The following is a 23,218-nucleotide window of genomic DNA, read 5'->3' as shown; positions in this document are numbered from 1 at the left end:
GATGGTTTTTGAGACTGCACTTTAAAAGTTCTTGAAACTTTCCGGATTGACTTGACCTTCATGTCTTAAAGTAATGATGGACTGTCGTTTCTCTTTGCTTATTTGAGCTGTTCTTGCCATAATATGGACTTGGTATTTTACCTAATAGGGCTTTCTTCTGTATACCACCCCTACCTTGTCACAACACAACTGATTGGCTCAAATTACACAAATTAACTTTCACTAAGGAACACCTGATAATTGAAATGCATTCCAGGTGACTACCTCATGAAGCTGGTTGAGAGAATGCAAAGAGTGTGCAAAGCTGTCATCAAGGCAAAGGGTGGCTACTTTGAAGAATCTCAAATACAAAACATTTGTTGATTTGTTTAACACTTTTTTGGTTACTACATGATTCCATATGTGTTATTTTATAGTTTTGATGTCTTCACTATTATTCTACTATTATTCTACAATGACTAAAGTGGACTAATGACAAAAGATTGTTTTTTTGTGCATTATTCATGCGCGTGTGCGTGTGCTCATGCGCGTGTGTGTATGTGGAGACGAGGGGTAGGGTTGCTGCAGTGCAGAGAAACTGAAATGTATACATGCCTTTAGATGGATCCTTACAGACAGCCACACCCAGACTCAGGTGAACCTTTCATGAACAGTTATAAACTGTCAATCACTCTACCCGCTTTTCGTACACAACGTTTTTACTCATGAATTTACACACACGCACAAGTCATATGCAGTCATGCAGAAACAGACAGACACACAAACCACAGAGCAAGAGCAAATGCATGCACAGTAGGCTTCTACATTCCAAAGTTATGTATTTAGGAACATCGGTCTGTGCGTGTGTTCGTGTCTGTGTGTGTCCCCGCAGTGACAGTGGATGAGTGTTTAAGGGAGTGTGTGTGATGTTCGTGGGACAGTTCATCAAGATTGTGTGTGTGTGTGACAGAAACAAAGTGTGCTGATTTGTGTAGGCCTACATATGTGCATGGCTAACACCTGAGCGTGAACCGTTGGCTCGGGTCTGAATCGTTGACTTGGGTCTGGCACCATGGAGGGAAAGCTTTATGGCTACTTGGAAGAGCTTACAAACGCACACCACCCCCTGCCAGACCCTGTGTCTCCCTTAGACACCCTGCTCTGTTTAACACCCAGAGCTGTGTGTGTGTGTGCATTTGCGTGTCTGCCTGTTACAGAGCTGTCAGGTTTCCTGCTCGTGATTTATCGACACAACTGCTCTGCATTAAGTTTCCACTTTCTACAATGTAGAAAATAGTAAAAATAAAGAAAAACCCTTGAATGAGTAGGTGTATCCAAACTTTTGGCTGGTACATCATGTTTTCAGTATGATTTAAACGTGTTTTCAAACCTGCCTCTACCCAGTTAGCTCTGATTTACATCACTCTGAGGGCTTCTTAATAACTTACTGTATATAAGCATTGCAATACCACACAGTGCTGGTCTCTGACTGGGGCTGACATCACACACACATGCATAGAATTAAACACACAGAGACAGACACAGTGAACACATGTTATGTGTCTAACATCACTGAGACCTACCGGGAACAATAATCATATAAACGCACATTCCAATACCCTATAGGTAGGCCCAAAGAATTGCCAAACATTCCAGCCACCCCAAGCCATATACGGTTCACTTTGCTACCGTCTGGCCAATGGTACCGGAGCATCGGCTCTTGGACCAACAGGCATCGAGACAGCTTCTACCCCCAAGCCATAAGACTGATAAATAGCCAGACTGCTGAATAGTGAATTAATGGTACAATTCCTGACATTTAATCCTAGTAAAAATCACCTTATTTTAAGACCGATTATTGGTATAACTGAGGCAAGTTTGTAGGCCTCCTTGCTCTCAAACGCTTTTTCAGTTCTGCCTACAAATTTTCCATAGGATTGAGGTCAAGGCCAATACCTTGACTTTATTGTCCTTAAGCCATTTTGCCACAACTTTGGAAGTATGCTTGGGGTCATTGTCCATTTGGAAGACCCATTTGCGACCAAGCTTTAACTTCCTGACTCATGTCTTGAGATGTTGCTTTAATATATCAACACAGGAGCACGTGATGCCGCGGAGCTGTGCAGACGTTGACAAACCGAGCTCTTCAAAGTTATTCTATTTTTACCTAAATAACAACGTTGAAACAATATTCTAACATCGGCTGATAAATTGTCAAGTACTTACCTTCCCAAAGAGCCATGGACCTCCGACCGAGAGGCAAGAAGGACGACCAAAACGTTGTTGATTCCCAAGATAACGATAACGCTACAGCTAGCAAGATTAGCATTAGCCCTCATAACTCAGACAACAGTTCCAGTTCCAGACTGTTGCTCTCAGCAGTCTCTTGCGAGCCTGCCGACATGCTGGCTACTCTCCTCCGGGAAATTCAGGATGGTAACAGAGGTCTTTCTATGAAAATTGATAAGAAATCGGCTGAACTCCATTCTTCCATTGACAACCTGAAATCCTCCATTAATGATCTCCTTTTGAGAACGACTGAGGCAGTTGCGCATTATCACATCATACCATCGCTCGACATGACCAGGTCTTGATACAACTGCAAAAGGACAATGCCTACCTCAAAAACAAGGTAGATCAGATGGAGAACCAGAATAGACGTAGTAATATCCGTGTGGTGGGATTGAAAGAGGACAGCGAGGGCCGTGACCCGGTCCGTTTCTTCACTCAATGGATCCCGGAGGTCCTAGGCATAATCAACTTCACCAAGCTGCTGGAAATCGAACGCGCCCACAGAACATCAGCGCCGAAACCCCAGCCAGATGAGCCCCCACAAGCCATCCTGATCAGGTTCCTCCGTTTCCAAGACAGAGAGAAGATACTGCAACTTGCAAGAGCCAAAGGGGACATCACCATCGGTGGAAAGAGGGTCAGCCTTTTCCCAGATATGAGCGCGGATCTCGCCAGACGTCGCAAGCAGTTCAGACCTGCCGCCAAAGCACTGAAGGAGAAGAACATGACCGGCTACCTCATCCACCTGCGCGGATGAAAGTTCAGTACAAAGGCCGAAGCCATCTCTTCAACACACCGGGAGAAGTCCACACTTTTTTCAAAGAACTGAGCAACGTCTGAGCCAGGACGGTCTCACTGGGGGATAAAATGCAGTTAATTTGTTTTCTCTTATCCGGACTGAACTGCTGGTATCTCCCGGTCACTATAATTGATCTGTACATTTTCAACTAACCGTATCTTTCCGGGGTGAGTTCTATTACATTTACAGGAGAGTATATTTTGGTTTAGTCCATATCCACTGGGCGAAGCAATAAGTGGGCTTAGGCCCACTGCTTTCCCCCACATTTATGTTAATCTTTCGAAAAGAGACTCAAGCAGCCCTTACCGTGGGCAGTAAATATTCAGCCATAAATATCTATTCACAACATTTGTTTTCAACTTAGAGAGCTCGCAGGTTTTAGTTTACGCCAAGGTTTAGCTAGTAAGAGCAAGATGGAAAGCAGCAACGTATCTCTACAAGGATATTCATTTCGGGGCGGTAGGGTAGCCTAGTGGTTAGAGTGTTGGCGTAGTAACTAGAAGGTTGCAAGTTCAAACCCCCGAGCTGACAAGGTACAAATCTGTTGTTCTGCCCTTGAACAGGCAGTTAACCCACTGTTCCTAGGCTGTCATTGAAAATAAGAATTTGTTCTTAACTGACTTGCCTAGTAAAATAAAAAAATTAATGTTTGATTGTTGTTTTAGTCTGACAATCGGGGTGGGTGGGATTTTTATTATTATTTTTTTCCTTTTTTCTATGTTTATTGTTTCCTTCCTAAAGAGACACATAGGTCTGCATATGACACATAATTATCTGCATATGATAGATTTCCATTCAGTTACATATTTGAAACCCAACCTATGCTTACTTAATCCACTAAAATATGTCACATTCAACGTAAAAGGCCTTAACAGCCCGATTAAAAGGAAAAGAGTCTATACATACCTTAAGAAATGAAAGGCTGACATTGTGTTTTTACAATAAACACATCTTACAGCCAGTGAACACAAGAAATTGAAGAGGGAATGGGTAGGACAAGTTTTTGCATCCTCTTTTAACTCCAAAGCAAGAAGAACTGCAATTTTGATAAGTAGACACATCCCCTTCTGCGTCAACAACACCATCTCTGATCCATCTGGCAGGTTTGTTTTGGTGCAGGGGCATATGTTTTCAGAGTCTTGGATCCTATTGAATATTTATGCTCCTAACTTCGATGACCATATGTTTATTCAGAATGTCTTCCTTCAGGTCGCTCAAGCACCACCAGGATGGCTACTGGTTGGAGGAGATTTACATTTTTGCTTAGATACAGTTCTTGATAGGTCTTCTGATAAACCCTCACTTCTTACCAAAGCCGGCAAGCTCACCATATCATTCATGAAAGATCTCAATTTACTAGACATCTGGAGACAGTTGCACCCACAGTTGCACCCACAGGATAGGGATACTCTTTTTATTCACACCCACACAAGACACACACACGCATAGATAACTTTTTACTTTCGACACAACTGTTTCATAGAGTGTTAGATGTCGAGTATCTCCCCAGATTGCTTAGTGACCATTCTCCTCTGGTATTATCAATCTCCAAACCTACCAAGGTAAATGGAGCATATAGATGGAGACTAAATTCTACACTCCTAAAGCAACCTGAATTTTGTGCATTCATCAAAGAGCAGATCAATATTTTTACTTTGACAAACAAACCCTCCGCTCCTGACAGCTTCATTCTTTGGCACACATTGAAGGTCTATCTGAGGGGACAGATTATTTCCTATACTAAAGGGCTGAAGAGAAAACACGGTGCGGAACTGAGTGCCTTTGAATCTGAAATCTCCGAGCTAGAGAAAACCTACCAAAGAGGCCCGACTAAAGATCTATACAGGCTTTTGGTAAATAAAAAACTTAAATATAATATTCTGAACACATATCAAGCTGAGAGGGCCATCACTGAATCCAAACAGCGTTATTACGAGCTTGGAGAGAAAGCTCACAAAGTATTGGCATGGCAACTGAAAGCAGAGGAAAGTAAGAGGACAATTAATGCCATAGAAACTCTTACTAATGAGATATATTTCGACCCTACTGAAATTAATAATACTTTTAAGAAATACTATGAAGACCTCTACACTTCCCAATCAAGCGATGATCTATCAGAGATCAACTCCTTTCTCTCCTCTCTCAACCTCCCATGCCTGTCAGGGGAAGACAGCGAGCGCCTGAGTGAACACTTCTCAGTTCCTGAATTGTTGGAGGCCATTAAATCCTTACCTTCTAATAAATCTCCTGGGGAGGATGGCTTCCCTCGAGAGTTCTATAAAGAAATTAGGGAGCTGTTGGTCCCCTACCTTATGGAGGTACTTAAAAAAGCCTCCTATAGACCAATCTCTCTCCTTAACACAGATTGTAAACTGGTCACCAAGATGCTATCTAAGAGACTGGAGTCATGTCTTCCCCTGTTGGTCAACCCAGATCAGACTGGCTTCATAATTAATAGATTGTCCTCCAATAATCTCAGAAGGTTCTTTGTTATAATTCACCTTGCTAACAAAAACAAAATACCTAGTGTCGCAGTCTCCCTCGATGCTGAAAAGGCCTTTGATAGGGTTGAATGGCCATACCTCTTTCACGTCTTGGAAAAGTTCGGTTTAGGTACCGTGTTTGTAAATATGATAAAATCACTCTACAAATCTCCTAAAGCTAGGATTGCTACCAATGGGATTACTTCCTCCTCTTTCCCTCTTTATAGGGGGAACAGACAAGGTTGCCCAATTAGCCCCCACCTCTTTGCCCTCGCCATCGAACCTTTGGCTGAGGCTATTAGAACGTGCCCTGACATACATGGCTTTGAGGTGGGCCCCCATACCATAAATTATCACTCTTTGCGGATGACCTTATCTTATTTCTAACAAACCCAGAACACTCCCTCTCTCACTTGTAGATCCTACTACAGTGTTATAGTTATTTCTCTGGATATAAGGTCAATTTTGATAAAAGCGAAATCTTACCGTTGTCTGTCTTTGACCATCATACCATCAAGCACAAGTTTCCTTTTAGATGGTCGCCTATGGGCTTCACATATTTGGGCATAATGGTGGATGGTAATCTGAACAACCTCTATAAACTCAATCTGGCCAGTTTGTTGCAAAGGGTGGAGGTTGACCTTTGTAAATGGATGGACTTACCTCTCACTCTACTGGGCAGAATCAATGTAATTAAAATGAATGTCCTGCCCAGATTTCACCCCAATTTTAGAATGTACTACTGGGCTGCACAGTCTAGGTTTCTGGCCCAGAGGTTTGACAATGGTCCCTCTCCCTCATGGTTGAACATTGAAAAGCTTGAGGTAAATGATGACACTTGGGCAGAATTGTTTTACAAATGGGACAGAAAATCTATAAAAACCATCACAGACAACCCTTTAATCATACATTCTGTCCTGGCATGGTGCAAACTGCATGAGCTGTTCGGACGAGAGGGATTCCTTTCCCCTAAAACCCCTTTATGGAACAATAGATTGATCCCTATGTTTTTCCAGAATAGAAACTTTAGACCATGGTCTGATAAGGGGATCACTCTTCTGTAACATTGTTACGAGGAGGGAGTTCTTATGTCTTTTGATCAGCTGAAACAAAAATACCACTTGCCTAACAGGGACTTCTTTAGCTACCTACAACTACGAAACTGTATTAGAGTGACTCTCAAGGGACAATGGAACCTACCTAAGATGTCACCTATTGAACAACTTTGCCACGCAGACCAACCACAGTTCAAGACCATTTCCCGTGTATACGATGCTCTTATGTCAGGACTAACACTGCCTGGGCTAGATAAACCTCGACTTAGAAAAATATCTGGGTATTGATCTTGATGAGGATCTATGGAGTGACCTATGCAGGGATGGTGTTACATCCACATTGAACTCCAGATACAGACTGATCCAGTTTAATTTCCTCCATCAGCTCTATATCACCTCACCTAGACTGCACAAGTTCAACCCAGATATATTCTCCCTATGTTTTAGTGGCTCAGATGAAGGAACATTCCTCCATTCCACTTGGCAGTGTTCAAAACTACACGGTTTCTGGCAGGGGGTATGCGATACCATATCCTCAATTCACAGGGTTGTATTCCCTTTAGACCCGGAGGTCTGTCTACTGGGTAACTTTACTAACAACAATCTTAGGCAAAGCCAGACTATAAAGCTAACAGAAATATTGCTAGCGATTTGCCAAGAAATGTATTGCCTTGAAATGGAAATTGGATTCCTCCCTGTCAGTTGCAATGTGGCTATCGGAAGTTAATAGTTGTATCCCTTTAGAGAAAATCACTTACTGCCTGAGGAATACGTCAAAGACATTTTAGAAAATTTGGCAACATTTTATTGACTATATGGAGAATCTCCCCCCACATCTCATTGATTGAATCTCTATATAATCCTCACATAATGTTTCACACGTAATGTATAATATGTAGCCTACGGCAGGTAATCCAATGTCTCGTTATTATTTTTTTCTTATTGTATGTTTGTATATATAATTATAATTCTTTTTTTGTTACGCTCGTCTGTTACTGTCACTTTGTCCTATCGTTGTCTGATATCTTTTCACTTTTGTTTTGAATGTTCTTAATTGGAAAATGCAAAAATAAAATATTCAAAAAATATATACATATCTGTCATGTATTGTCATGTTGTGTCTTTCTGTCCTTTCCTTTCACCCTGTCTCCCTCTGCTGGTCGTATTAGGTTACCTTTTCTCCCCCGCTTTCCCCCAGCTGTTCCTTGTCTCCTCCTGACTACCTCGTCACCCCGTTTCCCACCTGTTTCCTTTTTCCCTCTGATTAGTCCCCTATATCTCTCTCTGTTTTTGTTCCTGTCCTTGTCGGATTCTTGTTTGTTGTGTTTCATGCCTGAGCCAGACTATCGTCATGTTTGCTGTAACCTTGTCCTGTCCTGTCGGAATCTGCCGGTCTATCTGAGCCTACCTATGTTTGGTTATTAAAGAAGCTCTGTTTAAGTTAGTTCGCTTTTGGGTCCTCATTCACTCACCGTAACAGAAGAATCCGACCAAGAATGGACCCAGCGACTTCGGATCCTCTCCACTCAGCCGTCGAGATCCAGGGAGCGATGCTAGGCAGACACGAGCAGGAATTGTCTGCTGCTCGACATGCCGTTGAGACCCTGGCCACCCAAGTCTCCAACCTCACAGAACAGGTTCACCATCTCCGCCTCGATCCACCGGCCACTTCCAGGGCTTTCGAATCTCCGGAGCCCAGAATCAATAACCTGCCGTGTTACTCTGGGGAGCCCACTGAATGCCGCTCGTTCCTCACCCAGTGTGATATTGTGTTTTCTCTCCAGCCCAACACTTACGCCAGGAGCACTGCTCGTGTCGCCTACGTCATATCTCTCCTTACTGGACGGGCTCGTGAGTGGGGCACGGCAATCTGGGAGGCAAGGGCTGAGTGTACTAACCAGTATCAGGACTTTAAGGAGGAGATGATACGGGTTTTTGATCGATCTGTTTTTGGGGAGGAGGCTTCCAGGGCCCTGTCTTCCCTATGTCAAGGCAATCGATCCATAACAGACTACTCTATTGAGTTTCGCACTCTTGCTGCCTCCAGTGGCTGGAACGAGCCGGCTTTGCTCGCTCGTCTTCTGGAGGGTCTCCGCGCAGAGGTAAAGGATGAGATTCTCTCCCGGGAGGTCCCTTCCAGCGTGGATTCCTTGATTGAACTCGCTATTCGCATTGAGCGACGGGTTGATCTTCGTCACCGAGCTCGTGGAAAGGAGCTCGCGTTCTCCGTTGCCCCCCTCTCCGCATCACTACCATCTTCCTCTGCCGGCTCGGGAGCTGAGCCTATGCAGCTGGGAGGTATCCGCATCTCGACTAAGGAGAGGGAACGGAGAATCACCAACCGCCTCTGTCTCTATTGCGGTTCTGCTGGTCATTTTGTCACTTCATGTCCAGTAAAAGCCAGAGCTCATCAGTAAGCGGAGGGCTACTGGTGAGCGCTACTACTCCTGTCTCTCCTTCAAGATCCTGCACTACCTTGTCGGTCCATCTACGCTGGACCGGTTCGTCAGCTTCCTGCAGTGCCTTAATAGACTCTGGGGCGGAGGGCTGTTTTATGGACGAGACCTGGGCTCGGGAACATGACATTCCTCTCAGACAGTTAAGGGAGTCCACGGCCTTGTTCGCCCTGGATGGTAGTCCTCTCCCCAGGATTCAGCGTGAGACGCTACCTTTAACCCTCACTGTTTCTGGTAATCATAGCGAAACCATTTCTTTTTTGATTTTTCGTTCACCTTTTACACCTGTTGTTTTGGGCCATCCCTGGCTAGTTTGTCATAATCCTTCCATTAATTGGTCTAGTAATTCTATCCTCTCCTGGAACGTCTCTTGTCATGTGAAATGTTTAATGTCTGCTATCCCTCCTGTTTCCTCTGTCTCTTCTTCACAGGAGGAGCCTGGTGATTTGACAGGGGTGCCGGAGGAATATCACGATCTGCGCACGGTGTTCAGTCGGTCCAGGGCCACCTCTCTTCCTCCACACCGGTCGTATGATTGTAGTATTGATCTCCTTCCGGGAACCACTCCCCCCCGGGGTAGACTATACTCTCTGTCGGCTCCCGAACGTAAGGCTCTCGAGGATTATTTGTCTGTAGCTCTTGACGCCGGTACCATAGTCCCCTCCTCCTCTCCCGCCGGAGCGGGGTTTTTTTTTGTCAAGAAGAAGGACGGGTCTCTGCGCCCCTGCATAGATTATCGAGGGCTGAATGACATAACAGTTAAGAATCGTTATCCGCTTCCTCTTATGTCTTCAGCCTTCGAGATCCTGCAGGGAGCCAGGTTTTTCACTAAGTTGGACCTTCGTAACGCTTACCATCTCGTGCGCATCAGGGAGGGGGACGAGTGGAAGACGGCGTTTAACACTCCGTTAGGGCACTTTGAATACCGGGTTCTTCCTTTCGGCCTCGCTAACGCTCCAGCTGTCTTTCAGGCATTAGTCAATGATGTCCTGAGAGACATGCTGAACATCTTTGTTTTCGTTTACCTTGACGATATCCTGATTTTTTCACCGTCACTCCAGATTCATCTTCAGCACGTTCGACGTGTCCTCCAGCGCCTTTTAGAGAATTGTCTTTTTGTGAAGGCTGAGAAGTGCACTTTTCATGCCTCCTCCGTCACATTTCTTGGTTCTGTTATTTCCGCTGAAGGCATTAAGATGGATCCCGCTAAGGTCCAAGCTGTCATTGATTGGCCCGCCCCTAAGTCACGCGTCGAGCTGCAGCGCTTTCTCGGCTTCACGAACTTCTATCGTCGTTTCATCCGTAATTTCGGTCAGGTGGCAGCTCCTCTCACAGCCCTTACTTCTGTCAAGACGTGCTTTAAGTGGTCCGTTTCCGCCCAGGGAGCTTTTGATCTCCTCAAGAATCGTTTTACATCCGCTCCTATCCTTGTTACACCTGACGTCTCTAGACAGTTCGTTGTCGAGGTTGACGCGTCAGAGGTGGGCGTGGGAGCCATTCTTTCTCAGCGCTCCCTCTCTGACGACAAGGTCCACCCATGCGCGTATTTTTCTCATCGCCTGTCCCCGTCGGAACGTAACTATGATGTGGGAAACCGCGAACTGCTCGCCATCCGGTTAGCCCTAGGCGAATGGCGACAGTGGTTGGAGGGGGCGACCGTTCCTTTTGTCGTTTGGACTGACCATAGGAACCTTGAGTACATCCGTTCTGCCAAACGACTTAATGCGCGTCAGGCGCGTTGGGCGCTGTTTTTCGCTCGTTTCGAGTTCGTGATTTCTTATCGTCCGGGCTCTAAGAACACCAAGCCTGATGCTTTATCTCGTCTCTTCAGTTCTTCAGTAGCCTCCACTGACCCCGAGGGGATTCTCCCTGAGGGGCGTGTTGTCGGGTTGACTGTCTGGGGAATTGAGAGGCAGGTAAAGCAAGCGCTCACTCACACTCCGTCGCCGCGCGCTTGTCCTAGGAACCTTCTTTTCGTTCCCGTTCCTACTCGTCTGGCCGTTCTTCAGTGGGCTCACTCTGCCAAGTTAGCCGGCCACCCTGGCGTTCGGGGTACGCTTGCTTCCATTCGCCAGCGTTTTTGGTGGCCCACCCGGGAGCATGACACGCGTCGTTTCGTGGCTGCTTGTTCGGTCTGCGCGCAGACTAAGTCCGGTAACTCCCCTCCTGCCGGCCGTCTCAGGCCGCTTCCCATTCCCTCTCGACCGTGGTCTCACATCGCCTTAGATTTTGTCACCGGACTGCCTTCGTCAGCGGGGAAGACTGTTATTCTTACGGTTGTCGATAGGTTCTCTAAGGCGGCTCATTTCATTCCCCTTGCTAAGCTTCCTTCTGCTAAAGAGACGGCACAAATCATCATCGAGAATGTTTTCAGAATTCATGGCCTTCCGTCAGACGTCGTTTCGGACAGAGGTCCGCAATTCACGTCTCAATTTTGGAGGGAGTTTTGCCGTTTGATTGGGGCTTCCGTCAGTCTCTCTTCCGGCTTTCACCCCCAGTCTAACGGTCAAGCAGAACGGGCCAATCAGACTATTGGTCGCATCTTACGCAGTCTTTCTTTTCGCAACCCTGCGTCTTGGTCAGAGCAGCTCCCCTGGGCAGAATACGCCCACAACTCGCTTCCTTCGTCTGCGACCGGGCTATCTCCTTTTCAGAGTAGCCTCGGGTACCAGCCTCCGCTGTTCTCATCTCAGTTCGCCGAGTCCAGCGTCCCCTCCGCTCAGGCTTTTGTCCAACGTTGCGAGCGCACCTGGAAGAGGGTCAGGTCTGCACTTTGCCGTTATAGGACGCAGACTGTGAGGGCTGCTAATAAGCGTAGAACTAAGAGTCCTAGATATTGTCGCGGTCAGAGAGTTTGGCTCTCCACTCAGAACCTTCCCCTTAAGACGGCTTCTCGCAAGTTGACCCCGCGGTTCATTGGTCCGTTCCGTATTTCTCGGGTCATTAATCCTGTCGCAGTTCGACTTCTTCTTCCGCGATACCTTCGTCGCGTCCACCCGGTCTTCCATGTCTCCTGTATTAAGCCCGTTCTTCGCGCCCCCGCTCGTCTTCCCCCCCCCCCCCCCCATCCTTGTCGAGGGCGCACCCATCTACAGGGTCCGCAGGATTTTGGACATGCGTCCTCGGGGCCGTGGTCACCAGTACCTCGTTGATTGGGAGGGGTACGGTCCTGAGGAGAGGAGTTGGGTTCCCTCTCGGGACGTGCTGGACCGTGCGCTGATCGAGGATTTCCTCCGTTGCCGCCAGGTTTCCTCCTCGAGTGCGCCAGGAGGCGCTCGGTGAGTGGGGGGGTACTGTCATGTATTGTCATGTTGTGTCTTTCTGTCCTTTCCTTTCACCCTGTCTCCCTCTGCTGGTCGTATTAGGTTACCTTTTCTCCCCCGCTTTCCCCCAGCTGTTCCTTGTCTCCTCCTGACTACCTCGTCACCCCGTTTCCCACCTGTTCCCTTTTTCCCTCTGATTAGTCCCCTATATCTCTCTCTGTTTTTGTTCCTGTCCTTGTCGGATTCTTGTTTGTTGTGTTTCATGCCTGAGCCAGACTATCGTCATGTTTGCTGTAACCTTGTCCTGTCCTGTCGGAATCTGCCGGTCTATCTGAGCCTACCTATGTTTGGTTATTAAAGAAGCTCTGTTTAAGTTAGTTCGCTTTTGGGTCCTCATTCACTCACCGTAACAATATCAACACAATTTTCCTCCTCATGATGCCATCTAGTCTGTGAAGTGCATCAGTCCCTCCTGCAGCAAAGCACCCTGGCAACATGATGCTGCCACAGTTGGGATGGTGTTCTTCGGCTTGCAAGCTTCCCCCTTTTTCCTCCAAACATAACGATGGTCATTATGGCCAAACAGTTCTATTTTTGTTTCATCAGACCAGAGGACATTTCTCCAAAATGTATGATCCTTGTCCCCATGTGCAGTTGCAAACTGTAGTCTGGCTTTTTTTATGGTGGCTTTGGATTTTCTTCCCTGCTGAGTGGCCTTTCAGGTTATGTCGATGCAGGACTCGTTTTACTGTGGATATAGATACTTTTGTACCTGTTTCCCCCAGCATCTTCACAAGGCCCTTTGCTGTTGTTCTGGGATTGATTTGCACTTTTCGCACCAAAGTACGTTCAACTCTAGGAGACAGAACGCGTCTCCTTCCTGAATGGTATGATGGCTGCATGGTCCCATGGTGTTTATACTTGTGTATTATTGTTTGTACAGATGAACGTGGTACCTTCAGGTGTTTGGAAATTGCTCCAAGGATGAACCAGACTTGTGGAGGTCTACCTTTTTTTTCTGAGGTCTTGACTGATTTCTTTTGATTTTCCCATGCTGTCAAGCAAAGAGGCACTGAATTTGAAGGTAGGCCTTGAAATACATCCACAGGTACACCTTCAATTGACTCAAATGATGTCAATTAGCCTATCAGAAGCTTTTAAAGCCATGATATCATTTTCTGGAATTTTCCAATCTGTTTAAAGGCACAGTCAACTTAGTGTATGTAAACTTGTGAACCACTGGAATTGTGAATTATAAGTGAAATAATCTGTCTGTAAACAATTATTGGAAAAATTGCTTGTGTCATGCACAAAGTAGATGTCCTGACCGACTTGCCAAAACTATAGTTTGTTAACAAGAAATTTGTAGAGTGGTTGAATAATGAGTGTTAATGACTCCAACCAGTGCATTTAAACTTCCGACTTCCAACTGTACAGACCATATACACACACACTACATTGTCACTCCCACACAAAACCCTCACACATTCAGAAACACTACAAACACACACACACACACACACACACACACACACACACACACACACACACACACACACACAATACAAACGCCAATGTTGTTTAAGGACAATTATTTTTTTTATGAGCATGGCCTTATTTCTATTACACATTTTATGCACTGCAGTGCTACCTAGCTGTAACTTATGCTTTGATTACTACATTCATTCTCTGATCCTTTGATTGGGTGGACAACATATTAGTTCATGCTGCAAGAGCTCTAAGAGGTTGGAGGACGTCCTCCGGAAGTTGTCATAATTACTGTGTAAATCTATGGAAGGGGGTGAGAACCCTGAGCTTCCTAGGTTTTGTATTGAAGTCAATGTACCCCGAGGAAGACGGAAGCTAGTTGAGGCTACTGTCAAGACTTTCCCTCCAAGGTGAGGATCAAAGAGAGCCCTCCTCTCTCTCTTGAGAGTGGAATGTCTGAGTGTTACAACAGAGAGAAGCGTTGCAGTATTTTAACATAAAAAAATGGGATATTGAAACAATATTTCTAAAATAAATAATGTGGGAAATGGTTGTTGGGGCTCCAATCAATAATCATGTCAAATCAGTTGTTGTTTTGTGATATCTTTAAGGATGGTTTAACTAAATAACTGTATCTCTGAAAGTGTACGCATTCAAGGGGTCAGGTTTACATCTAAATGTGGTTAAACTTATATGATTAAATATGAAACTATTTGTGAAAAGATAGCAAGATGATTTTAGCCTTCGAAATGAGATAAAATTTGTCATTGAAAGTTTTACCCAGTCAGTAACCACGTCCACGTGAGCACAGACATTATGTCAACAGGATGGAATGCCCCATTTTTCCAGAGTGCATAAAAGGACTGCTAATGAAATTGACCACAGACCGAAAAATGCCGGGTCGCTGCCGGTGTGGTAAGTGATCCTAGCTGTACCTTGAATAATCAACCATTGAGACCAGAGAACGTGAGGATTTGGTCCACACTTTATGAAATGGATTAAAAACTACAAGTCCAAAAAATGGTAAGACCCTCTGAAACTCTCGAGTGAAGAAGATGAAGACTACACAGGAACATTCAGTCTGCAGCTGTTTAAGTACTGTTAGCCTAGGAAACTTGGCCGAAGACAAAGCACAGTTTCCTTTCACCACCATAGAAACCTCTAAAAGATCTATTCTAACAAGCCTCTCTGAACACCGTGTGGTACACCTCTGGAGGAACCGTTCTAACAGACACTGTTAGACCTAGAAGCTACAACCACAAAGGAGTCTCTGGTTGACAAACTTCTATCAAACTACTCTCCACAGACGGAACGGGCAATTTCAACAGAGAGATGACAAAGATATACACACGCACATATATATACATTGCAATTATTTTTGAATGAGCGGTCGTTCATGTGCCAAGTATTCATATTACTATTGTTAGGTTCTTATTTTTCAGAGTAAATAACTTGCGGACACTAGAGAAGCTTTAACCAACTTTAATTCTTCCCAGAGGTTCTGTACAGCTGTAATCAGACAACCCAACATTTGTCCCATCCAGATATTTATATCCCACTTACGACACTCCCTCCCTCCAATCCTTACAGTCTCTCCCTCTCCTTTACACGCCCCTCCCTTTTCATTGTGTACCAAGCCACCATATCGGATTAGTCCACTAAGGACTTCCCATTGTATTATGTTAGTAATCAAGGTATAATCTATCCTTTGTGTGTGATTATGTCCTTCTATGTGATTATTTAGTTAGTTAGTAAATAAATAATTAAGCCAATTTGTGTATCGCTGAATCGGCATTTAGACTAGGGTTCATGCAGATTTGAAGTCAACGACGTTCAGAACGAGACTGATATGAGATAATAATAATTCATGGATGACTAATATGATAACGATATATTCTGATATATTTTTGAGTTAATTCGGGAAACGGTAACTCATTACAAACTTTTTCTGTTGTACCCCAAGTTACTGATGAGTTAATTGTTACATGATTCATTTAATAATTAAACATAGTTAATTGATTTGATAAAATAGCCATCATCACATGAATGATAGTCACGTCACGACATTACTGTAGACCTTCATAGCAAAGCAATGTGTTTTAACCAATTATTTGGTGATGTGAATATATTTAGTGTAGTATTATCTGAAAAGTTTTTTTTCTGAAATCCACTAAGGAGGATGGTCCTCCCTTTCTTCCTTTGAGGACCCTCTGCTGACATATACGCATACCGGCACGATACAAACACAAATACATACACACATGCACACCCTCACACACACTTTTACACTCATCATATGCTGCTGCTACTCTGTTCTTTATTTTACTCTAATTATTACTGTATCTATCCGGATGCCTAGTCACATTACCTTGCCTTCATGTACATATCTACCTCAAGTACCTTGTATCTCTGCACATTGATCCTGTACTGGTACTCCCTGTATATACTGTAGCTTCATTCTTGTCTATTTTATTTGATTCATTTCATGTTAGTTACTATTTTATGTCGTATTATTATTTTTAAACGCTGCATCGCTGGGAAAGTTTCATAAGCGAGCAATTCACTGTAAAGTCTGCGCAAGCTGCATTCTGCGCATGTGATGAATACATTTTGATTTGATTTATAGTTATAAATACTTACACACAGACGCAAACACGCAGGCAAACACCTCCCCAGACGCACACTCATGGGTAAAGAATATATAAGCCGTAACATCTCGCAAATCCTTTGTTTGTATAAGCAGCCCATTGTGAAAGACGCCATAAACACTCTCACACACACAGAGAGCATATTCTCACCTGGAGTTAGGTTTGAGGTTTTCAACAGCCAGATGTGAGCCGCTGGATGCACTGGAGGACCACCTGTTGTTAAGGACGTCATCGTATGAGGCACTGTGGACCATGTAGCCTGCAGGGGTCACACACAAGGCGTGGGTCAGGGGCCAAATGTCACCAGAGGTTAGAGGGATCAAACATTGAGGGATCAAACATTGATCCATTTTAAAGTTTGAGAAGGAGAAATCAAATGTGTCCATGTTGGTTTTGATGTGTAGCCCAAGGTAAGGGTGGTCTGATGTTAGAGAGGAAATATTTAATTTGACAGGAGAGTGATTGGAGGCAGAAGAACGATCCCAACTAATTTGAGGTATCAGTGGTTTTAAACTAGAGACAGCCACAGTAAGTCACATTGTGGATCTGCTAACCACTACACATACAGAGACAATCTGTTTCTCTGTTTCTCACCTCTTGTTTTGCCTCCTCTCACACACAGAAGGGTAAACTTCCATAAAGCCCCAGGCCAGTACGTGAGTACTGAGGTCATGGAATGCTCAGATCATGCCACTCAGCCAGTGGAAACTCTACAAGGGCGGTGCTCCCTGCCACATCTAGCTCCTATGTGTTCATATTTTTTCTGGAGCCTGGCCAACACAGCTGGCTCAAGGTGGAGGGGAGGAGGAGGAGGGAACCACTACACAGGCACCACTCTTGCTCTCTGATTGTGTTGATCCCTCTTTCTCTCCCTCTCTTTCATTTTTTCTCTATGATTATATTTTGTAATCAGAAGTGTGAAAACAGAAGCACTGTTGCAGCCTGTCACTCACTTATCCTTCTCTCCTCACTCTTTCATTCTCTCTCAACCCTGCTGCCTCTCTCTCCCTCTCTTTCTTCCCTCTTTACTTTGCTCATCTTTCTGACAACGCAGCCCATAAGGGAATAAAAATTAGAAAACGTGAAATATTTCAATATTGTAATATATTACAAAATGTGTTTACAAGGTATATATAAATGTATGTAAAATGTATATCACAATATATATTAAATGCATCGGGAAATGTATTTAACGTATTTCAAAATACAATCTGAAGTACATTGAAAATGTATTTTAGAATATATTTTCAGATACATTTTCACATGTATTTATCAAATTATTTAGTAAAAGTCTTTAGAAAGACTTTGTTGGGTTTTTCTTTAGTTTTACTATTTTCTACATTGTAGAATAACAGTGAAGACATCAACACTATGAAATAACATACATGGAATCATGTAGTAACCAAAAAATGCATTTTATATTTTAAATTCTTCAAAGTAGCCACCCTTTGCCTTGATGACAGCTTTGCACACTCTTGACAGTCTCTCAACCAGCTTCATGAGGTAGTCACTTGGAATGCATTTCAATTAACAGGTGTGCCTTGTTAAAAGTACATTTGTGGAATTTATTTCCTTCTTAATGCGTTTGAGCCAATTAGCTGTATTGTGACAAGGTAGGGTTGGTATACAGACGATAGCCCTATTTGGTAAAAGACCAAGTCCATATTATGGCAAGAATAGCTCAAATAAGCAAAGAGAAATGACAGTCCATCATTACTTTAAGACATGAAGGCAAGTCAATGTCAAGAACTTTTAAAGTTTATTCAAGTGCAGCCACAAAAGCTATCAAGCGCTATGATGAACCTGGCTCTCATGAGGACCGCCACAGGAAAGGAAGACCCAGAGTTACCTCTGCTGCAGAGGATAAGAAATTACAGCACCAGAGTTCAAGTAACAGACACATCTCAACATCAACTGTTCAGAGGAGACTGTGTGAATCAGGACTTCATGTTTGAATTGCTGCAAAGACACTACTACTAAAGGACACCAATAATAATAAGAGACTTGCTTGGCCCAAGAAACACAAGCAATGGACATTAGACCGGTGGAAATCTGTCCTTGGTCTGATGAATCCAAATGTTAGATTTTCGGTTCCAACCGCTGTGTCTTTGTGAGACGCGGAGTAGGTGAATGGATGATCCCCGCATGTGTGGTTCCCACCATGAAGTTTTGCACCGTGAAGTTTCTGCAGGTGTGATGGTGTTGCGGGTGCTCTGCTGGTGACACTGTCAGTAATTTATTTAGAATTCAAGGTACGCTTAACCAGCATGGCTACCACAGCATTCTGCAGTGATATGCCATCCCATCTGGTTTGCGCTTAGTGGGACTATCATTTGTTTTTCAACAGAACACTGACCCAAAACACACATCCTGGCTGTGTAAGGGCTATTTGACCAAGAAGGAGAGTGATGGAGTGCTGCATCAGATGAGCTGGCCTCCACAATCACCTGAACTCAACCCAATTGAGATGGTTTGGAATGAGTTGGACCGCAGAGTGAAGGAAAAGCAACCAACAAGTACTCAGCATATGTGGGAACTCCTGCAAGACTTTTGGAAAAGCATTCCAGGTGACTACCTCATGAAGCTGGTTGAGATAATGCCAAGAGTGTGTAAAGCTGTCATCAAGGCAAAGTGTGGCTACTTTTAAGTATTTCAAATATCAAGTATATTTTGATTTGTTTAACACTTTTTTTGGTTACTACTTGGTTACTACTTGATTCCATATGTGTTATTTCATAGTTGTGATGTCTTCACGATCGATCTATTTTACTTCACAGATTGATACCGTTCTAATGTGATCGCAGATCCCCATGGTAGATACATAATTGTCAGTGGTAGGCTGCTCAATACAAACATACTTCTTGTTAATATTTATGCTCCTAATTGGGACAATGGTGATTTTTTTCAAATCGATTTTCTCTACACTCCCAGATATGTCTTCCCATATGTTGATCTTAGGCGGTGACTTTAACTGTTGGTTAGACCCACATTTGGATCGATCCTCCACTAAATCTACTACCTTGTTAACCTCAGCTAGAGTTGTCCGAACCTTTATGTCTGAATTCGCAGTCTCAGATCCTTGGAGAATGTTTAATCCATCTGGAAAAGCATACTCTTTTTTCTCAACGGTTCACCACACTTTTACGTGCATAGACTACTTCCTTGTAGATGACAGGCTTCTCCATTCCATATCTTCATGTTCATATAATCCAATTGTTGTATCTGACCACGCCCCTGTTACTATGGAAGCAGTCTTTCAAACTGTTGACAATCTGCGAGTGACCGCCTTGGCGGCTCAATACTCAACTGCTCGGTAATGAACACTTTGTCAATTTTGTTTTGAGTCAAACCGACTTTCATGGTCACAAATAGAACCCCAAACATCTCTGCATCTACTCTTTGGGAAACTTTGAAAGCTTATATCAGAGGTGAAATTATTTCCTGCACCACACTTGAGAACAAACTGAAAAAGGATAGGCTATCTATGTTAACACACTGTATTGCCCAATTAGATGACATTTATGCCGTTTCACATTCTCCGGCTATTTATTTGGAACGTTTAACTTTGCAAGCAGAATTTGACACATTATTACCAGACCAGGTTACTGAACTACTTATCAAGTGTAGGTGCACTTACAATGAACAAGGAGATAAAGCCAGTAAATTATTAGCTCACAAGTTACGTCAACTATCATCATCATTTCAGATTCCTAAAATGTGTACATCGTCTGGGATATCATTAGACCCTAGGGGTATCAACGATGAGTTCAAGAGATTTTACCAGTCTCTATATACTTCTGAAAGTAATGTGGATGCATTGGAATTGGAGGATTTCTTCCACTCGCTTGCTGTGCCTTCGGTCAGATGGGATTTGGTCAAACAAATTAGAGCATGGGTTGGTCAGGTGTTCCATTCCTCATTTCAGAGTAAGGCAAGAAGTTGAAGAATTGTCGAATGCTGTCAAATCCCTTTAATCTGCGAGAAGCTCAGGGCCTGATGGCTACTCAGCAGAGTTTTATAAAAAGTTTATCTCCAAAATAGCCCCTATTCTAATTGAAATGTACAATGAAGCATTTGTAAATGGTGCTCTCCCACAGATTCTCACTCAGGCAACCATTTCTCTTATTCTTAAAAAAACAAAGACCCTCTTGACTGTGTATCATACCGTACAATTAACCTGCTAAATTTTGACTATAAAATTCTAGCCAAACTTCTGGCAACACGTCTGGAAACAGTCCTCCCATCAATTATCTCTCCGGATTTATTAAAAATAGACACTCATTCTTTAATCTTCAACGATGATTTAATATTATATATAATCCTTCTGTCGCCAATACCTCTGAAGCCATTATATCCCTGGTTGCGGAGAAAGCCTTTGACCGGGTGGAATGGAAATGAAAAAAATTACGCTCTAAATAAATTCGGCTTTGGCTCCAAATCCATGACTTTGATAAGAGTTCTGTACTCATCCCCTCAAGCCTCTGTCAGGACTAATAACACTCAATCAGATTGCTTCCCTTTGCAACGATCGACACGCCAGGGTTGCCCTTTAAGTCCCTTTCTGTTTGCCCTCGCCATAGAACCACCTGCAATAGGACTTCGCTCCAACCCCCTCATCAAAGGTATAGTCAGATACGGACACAAACAAAAACTGTCTCTATATGCAGAGGATTTATTACTATACACATCCAACCTTTCTGTCTCTGTTCCTGCTGCCCTTGCCACTTTCGCATCCTTCGGTCACTTATCAGGCTAAAAACTGAATCTCAGTAAAAGCGAATTGATGCAGCTTAATATGGCCGCATAAAATTCCCCTTTACATAACTTGCTATTTAAAATTGCTCACAGTAGATATATTTATCTCAGGGTACATGTCACAATCAGATTTGAAAACCTTTTTCATGCCAACTTTGCTCCTCTTTCAACCTGTACTAAGGACGATTTGGAACGCTGGTCTTTGCTACACCTCTCCTTAGTCGCAATAATTAATTATATTAAAAGGAAAGGAATACTCTCCCTAAATTCTTATATCGCTATCAGTGCCTTCAGATTTTTCTTCCCAATACATTTTTCAAAAAGATCGATGGCCTAATACTGCCCTTTATATGGGACAAAAAGCACCCCAGGATATAAAAACAGCTTATGCAGAGGCCCAAACCAGACGGCGGTCTAGCTCTCCCGGATTTCAGATTCTATTACTGGGCCGCTAACATTAGGATTATTCAGTACTGGTTGCAGAGCAGAGAGATATTCCCACCCCCAATTTGGCTCGAGATGGAGGTTGCCTCATCTATACCGGCATCATTGTCTTCCCTCGCTCACTCCTCCGTTACAGGCCCTTACTCCTCCTTCACCAAAAATATATGTGTCAAAACAACATTGAAGATCTAAAATCAATTTAGGCGCCACTTTGGGTTTCAGACAACCTCTTCTTTGGATCCGGTGGCCTCAAACCCAGCTTTTCCCCCCATCTATGGTTGATGGAGCTTCCTCAACATAGTCTAGTCTCGGTATTAAAAGATTCAGGGATCTGTATATTCACAATACATTTAGTACGTTTGAACAATTATCAGCTAAATTCTGTCTCCCCAGAAATAATTTCTTTAGGTTCTTACAAGTCTGGAGTTATGTCCACAGCAAAGATCAAGGATTCACCCTTCCTGGTGAAACACAGTTTGACACACTTCTTATCCCACTTTCTACTCTGAAAGGCACCTCGTCAATAATCTATAGTCAAATTTGCTCACAGCAAAACATCTCATTAAACAATATTACATCCTCATGGGAGGAGGAACTGGGTGAGGAAATATCTGATGAACTATGGGAAGGGGCACTTAAAAGGGTACATAGCAAACTCATTCATAGCATTCATAGCAAACATAGCAAACTCATTCATAGGGCCCACTGGACCAAAGCAAGATTATCCAAAATTTACAAGAATGTAAACCCTAATTGTGTACGATGTAATCAGTCTCCTGCTAATCATGCACACATGTTTTGGTGTTGCCCATCTCTTGTTGGTTTCTGGAAAGACATCTTTAACACACTCTCAGAATTAAGCGGCACACAGATCGAGCCAGACCCTTTTATTGCACTTTTTGGGGTTTCCTTACCCACAATACAACTGACCAAAATGAATAAGGATGTAATTGCCTGTGTCACTTTGTTAGCGAGACGATTAATTTTACAAAGATGGAAATCCTCTGCACCTCCTTCTCATACTCTTTGGATTAAATCCATTTTGAATTGCATAAAGTTGACAAAAATTAAACACACACTCAATGGGTCTGTAGACAAAATCTATGCAATATGGGCTCCCTTCTTTTCTTATGTTTTCTTATGGGGCGGCAGGTTAGAGCGTTGGACTAGTAACCGAAAGTGAACAGGCAGTTAACCCACACTCTTAATTCTGAGAGTGTGTTAAAGATGTCTTTCCAGAAACCAACCTAGGCCATCATTGAAAATAAGAATTTGTTCTTAACTGACTTGCCTAGTTAAATAAAGGTCAAATAAAAATGTTAAACAACTAAATTTTCCTGCAGTTCCAGAGTGATGTATATTTACATATTAGTGATGTAAGAGGCCTGGTGCATACACGACATCTCAGATGTTAAGGATTGTATTATCTGTGCTTGTTGACCTATAACAACTGTATCATATATATTTTTTTTTCTCTTGTTTTTTTATTTTTTGGTATTTGTATGTTTTTATGTCTCTCTCTCTCTCTGTTTTGCTGTATTGTTGTCTTTGATGTG

General features: G+C 43.4%; 1 protein-coding gene across 2 annotated transcripts in view; it reads right to left on the bottom strand.

The window, feature by feature from the left end:
* LOC110530909 (fibronectin type III domain-containing protein 1) overlaps positions 1-23,218 on the bottom strand; it is an 87,488-nt gene that overhangs the window by 10,663 nt on the left and 53,607 nt on the right. For both annotated transcript variants that reach the window (XM_090243392.1, XM_090243393.1), the window contains one exon: positions 16,614-16,722. In XM_090243392.1, coding sequence (XP_090099518.1) covers positions 16,614-16,722 — 109 coding nt within the window. The remainder of the gene's footprint in view (positions 1-16,613; positions 16,723-23,218) is intronic.

This window comes from Oncorhynchus mykiss, chromosome 8, assembly GCF_057628025.1.
Source record: "Oncorhynchus mykiss isolate SJ-2025 chromosome 8, ASM5762802v1, whole genome shotgun sequence".
NCBI classification, from domain to species: domain Eukaryota; kingdom Metazoa; phylum Chordata; class Actinopteri; order Salmoniformes; family Salmonidae; genus Oncorhynchus; species Oncorhynchus mykiss.
Note: the sequence above shows the minus strand (reverse complement) of the source record. Positions and strands in the feature narration are given on the sequence as shown.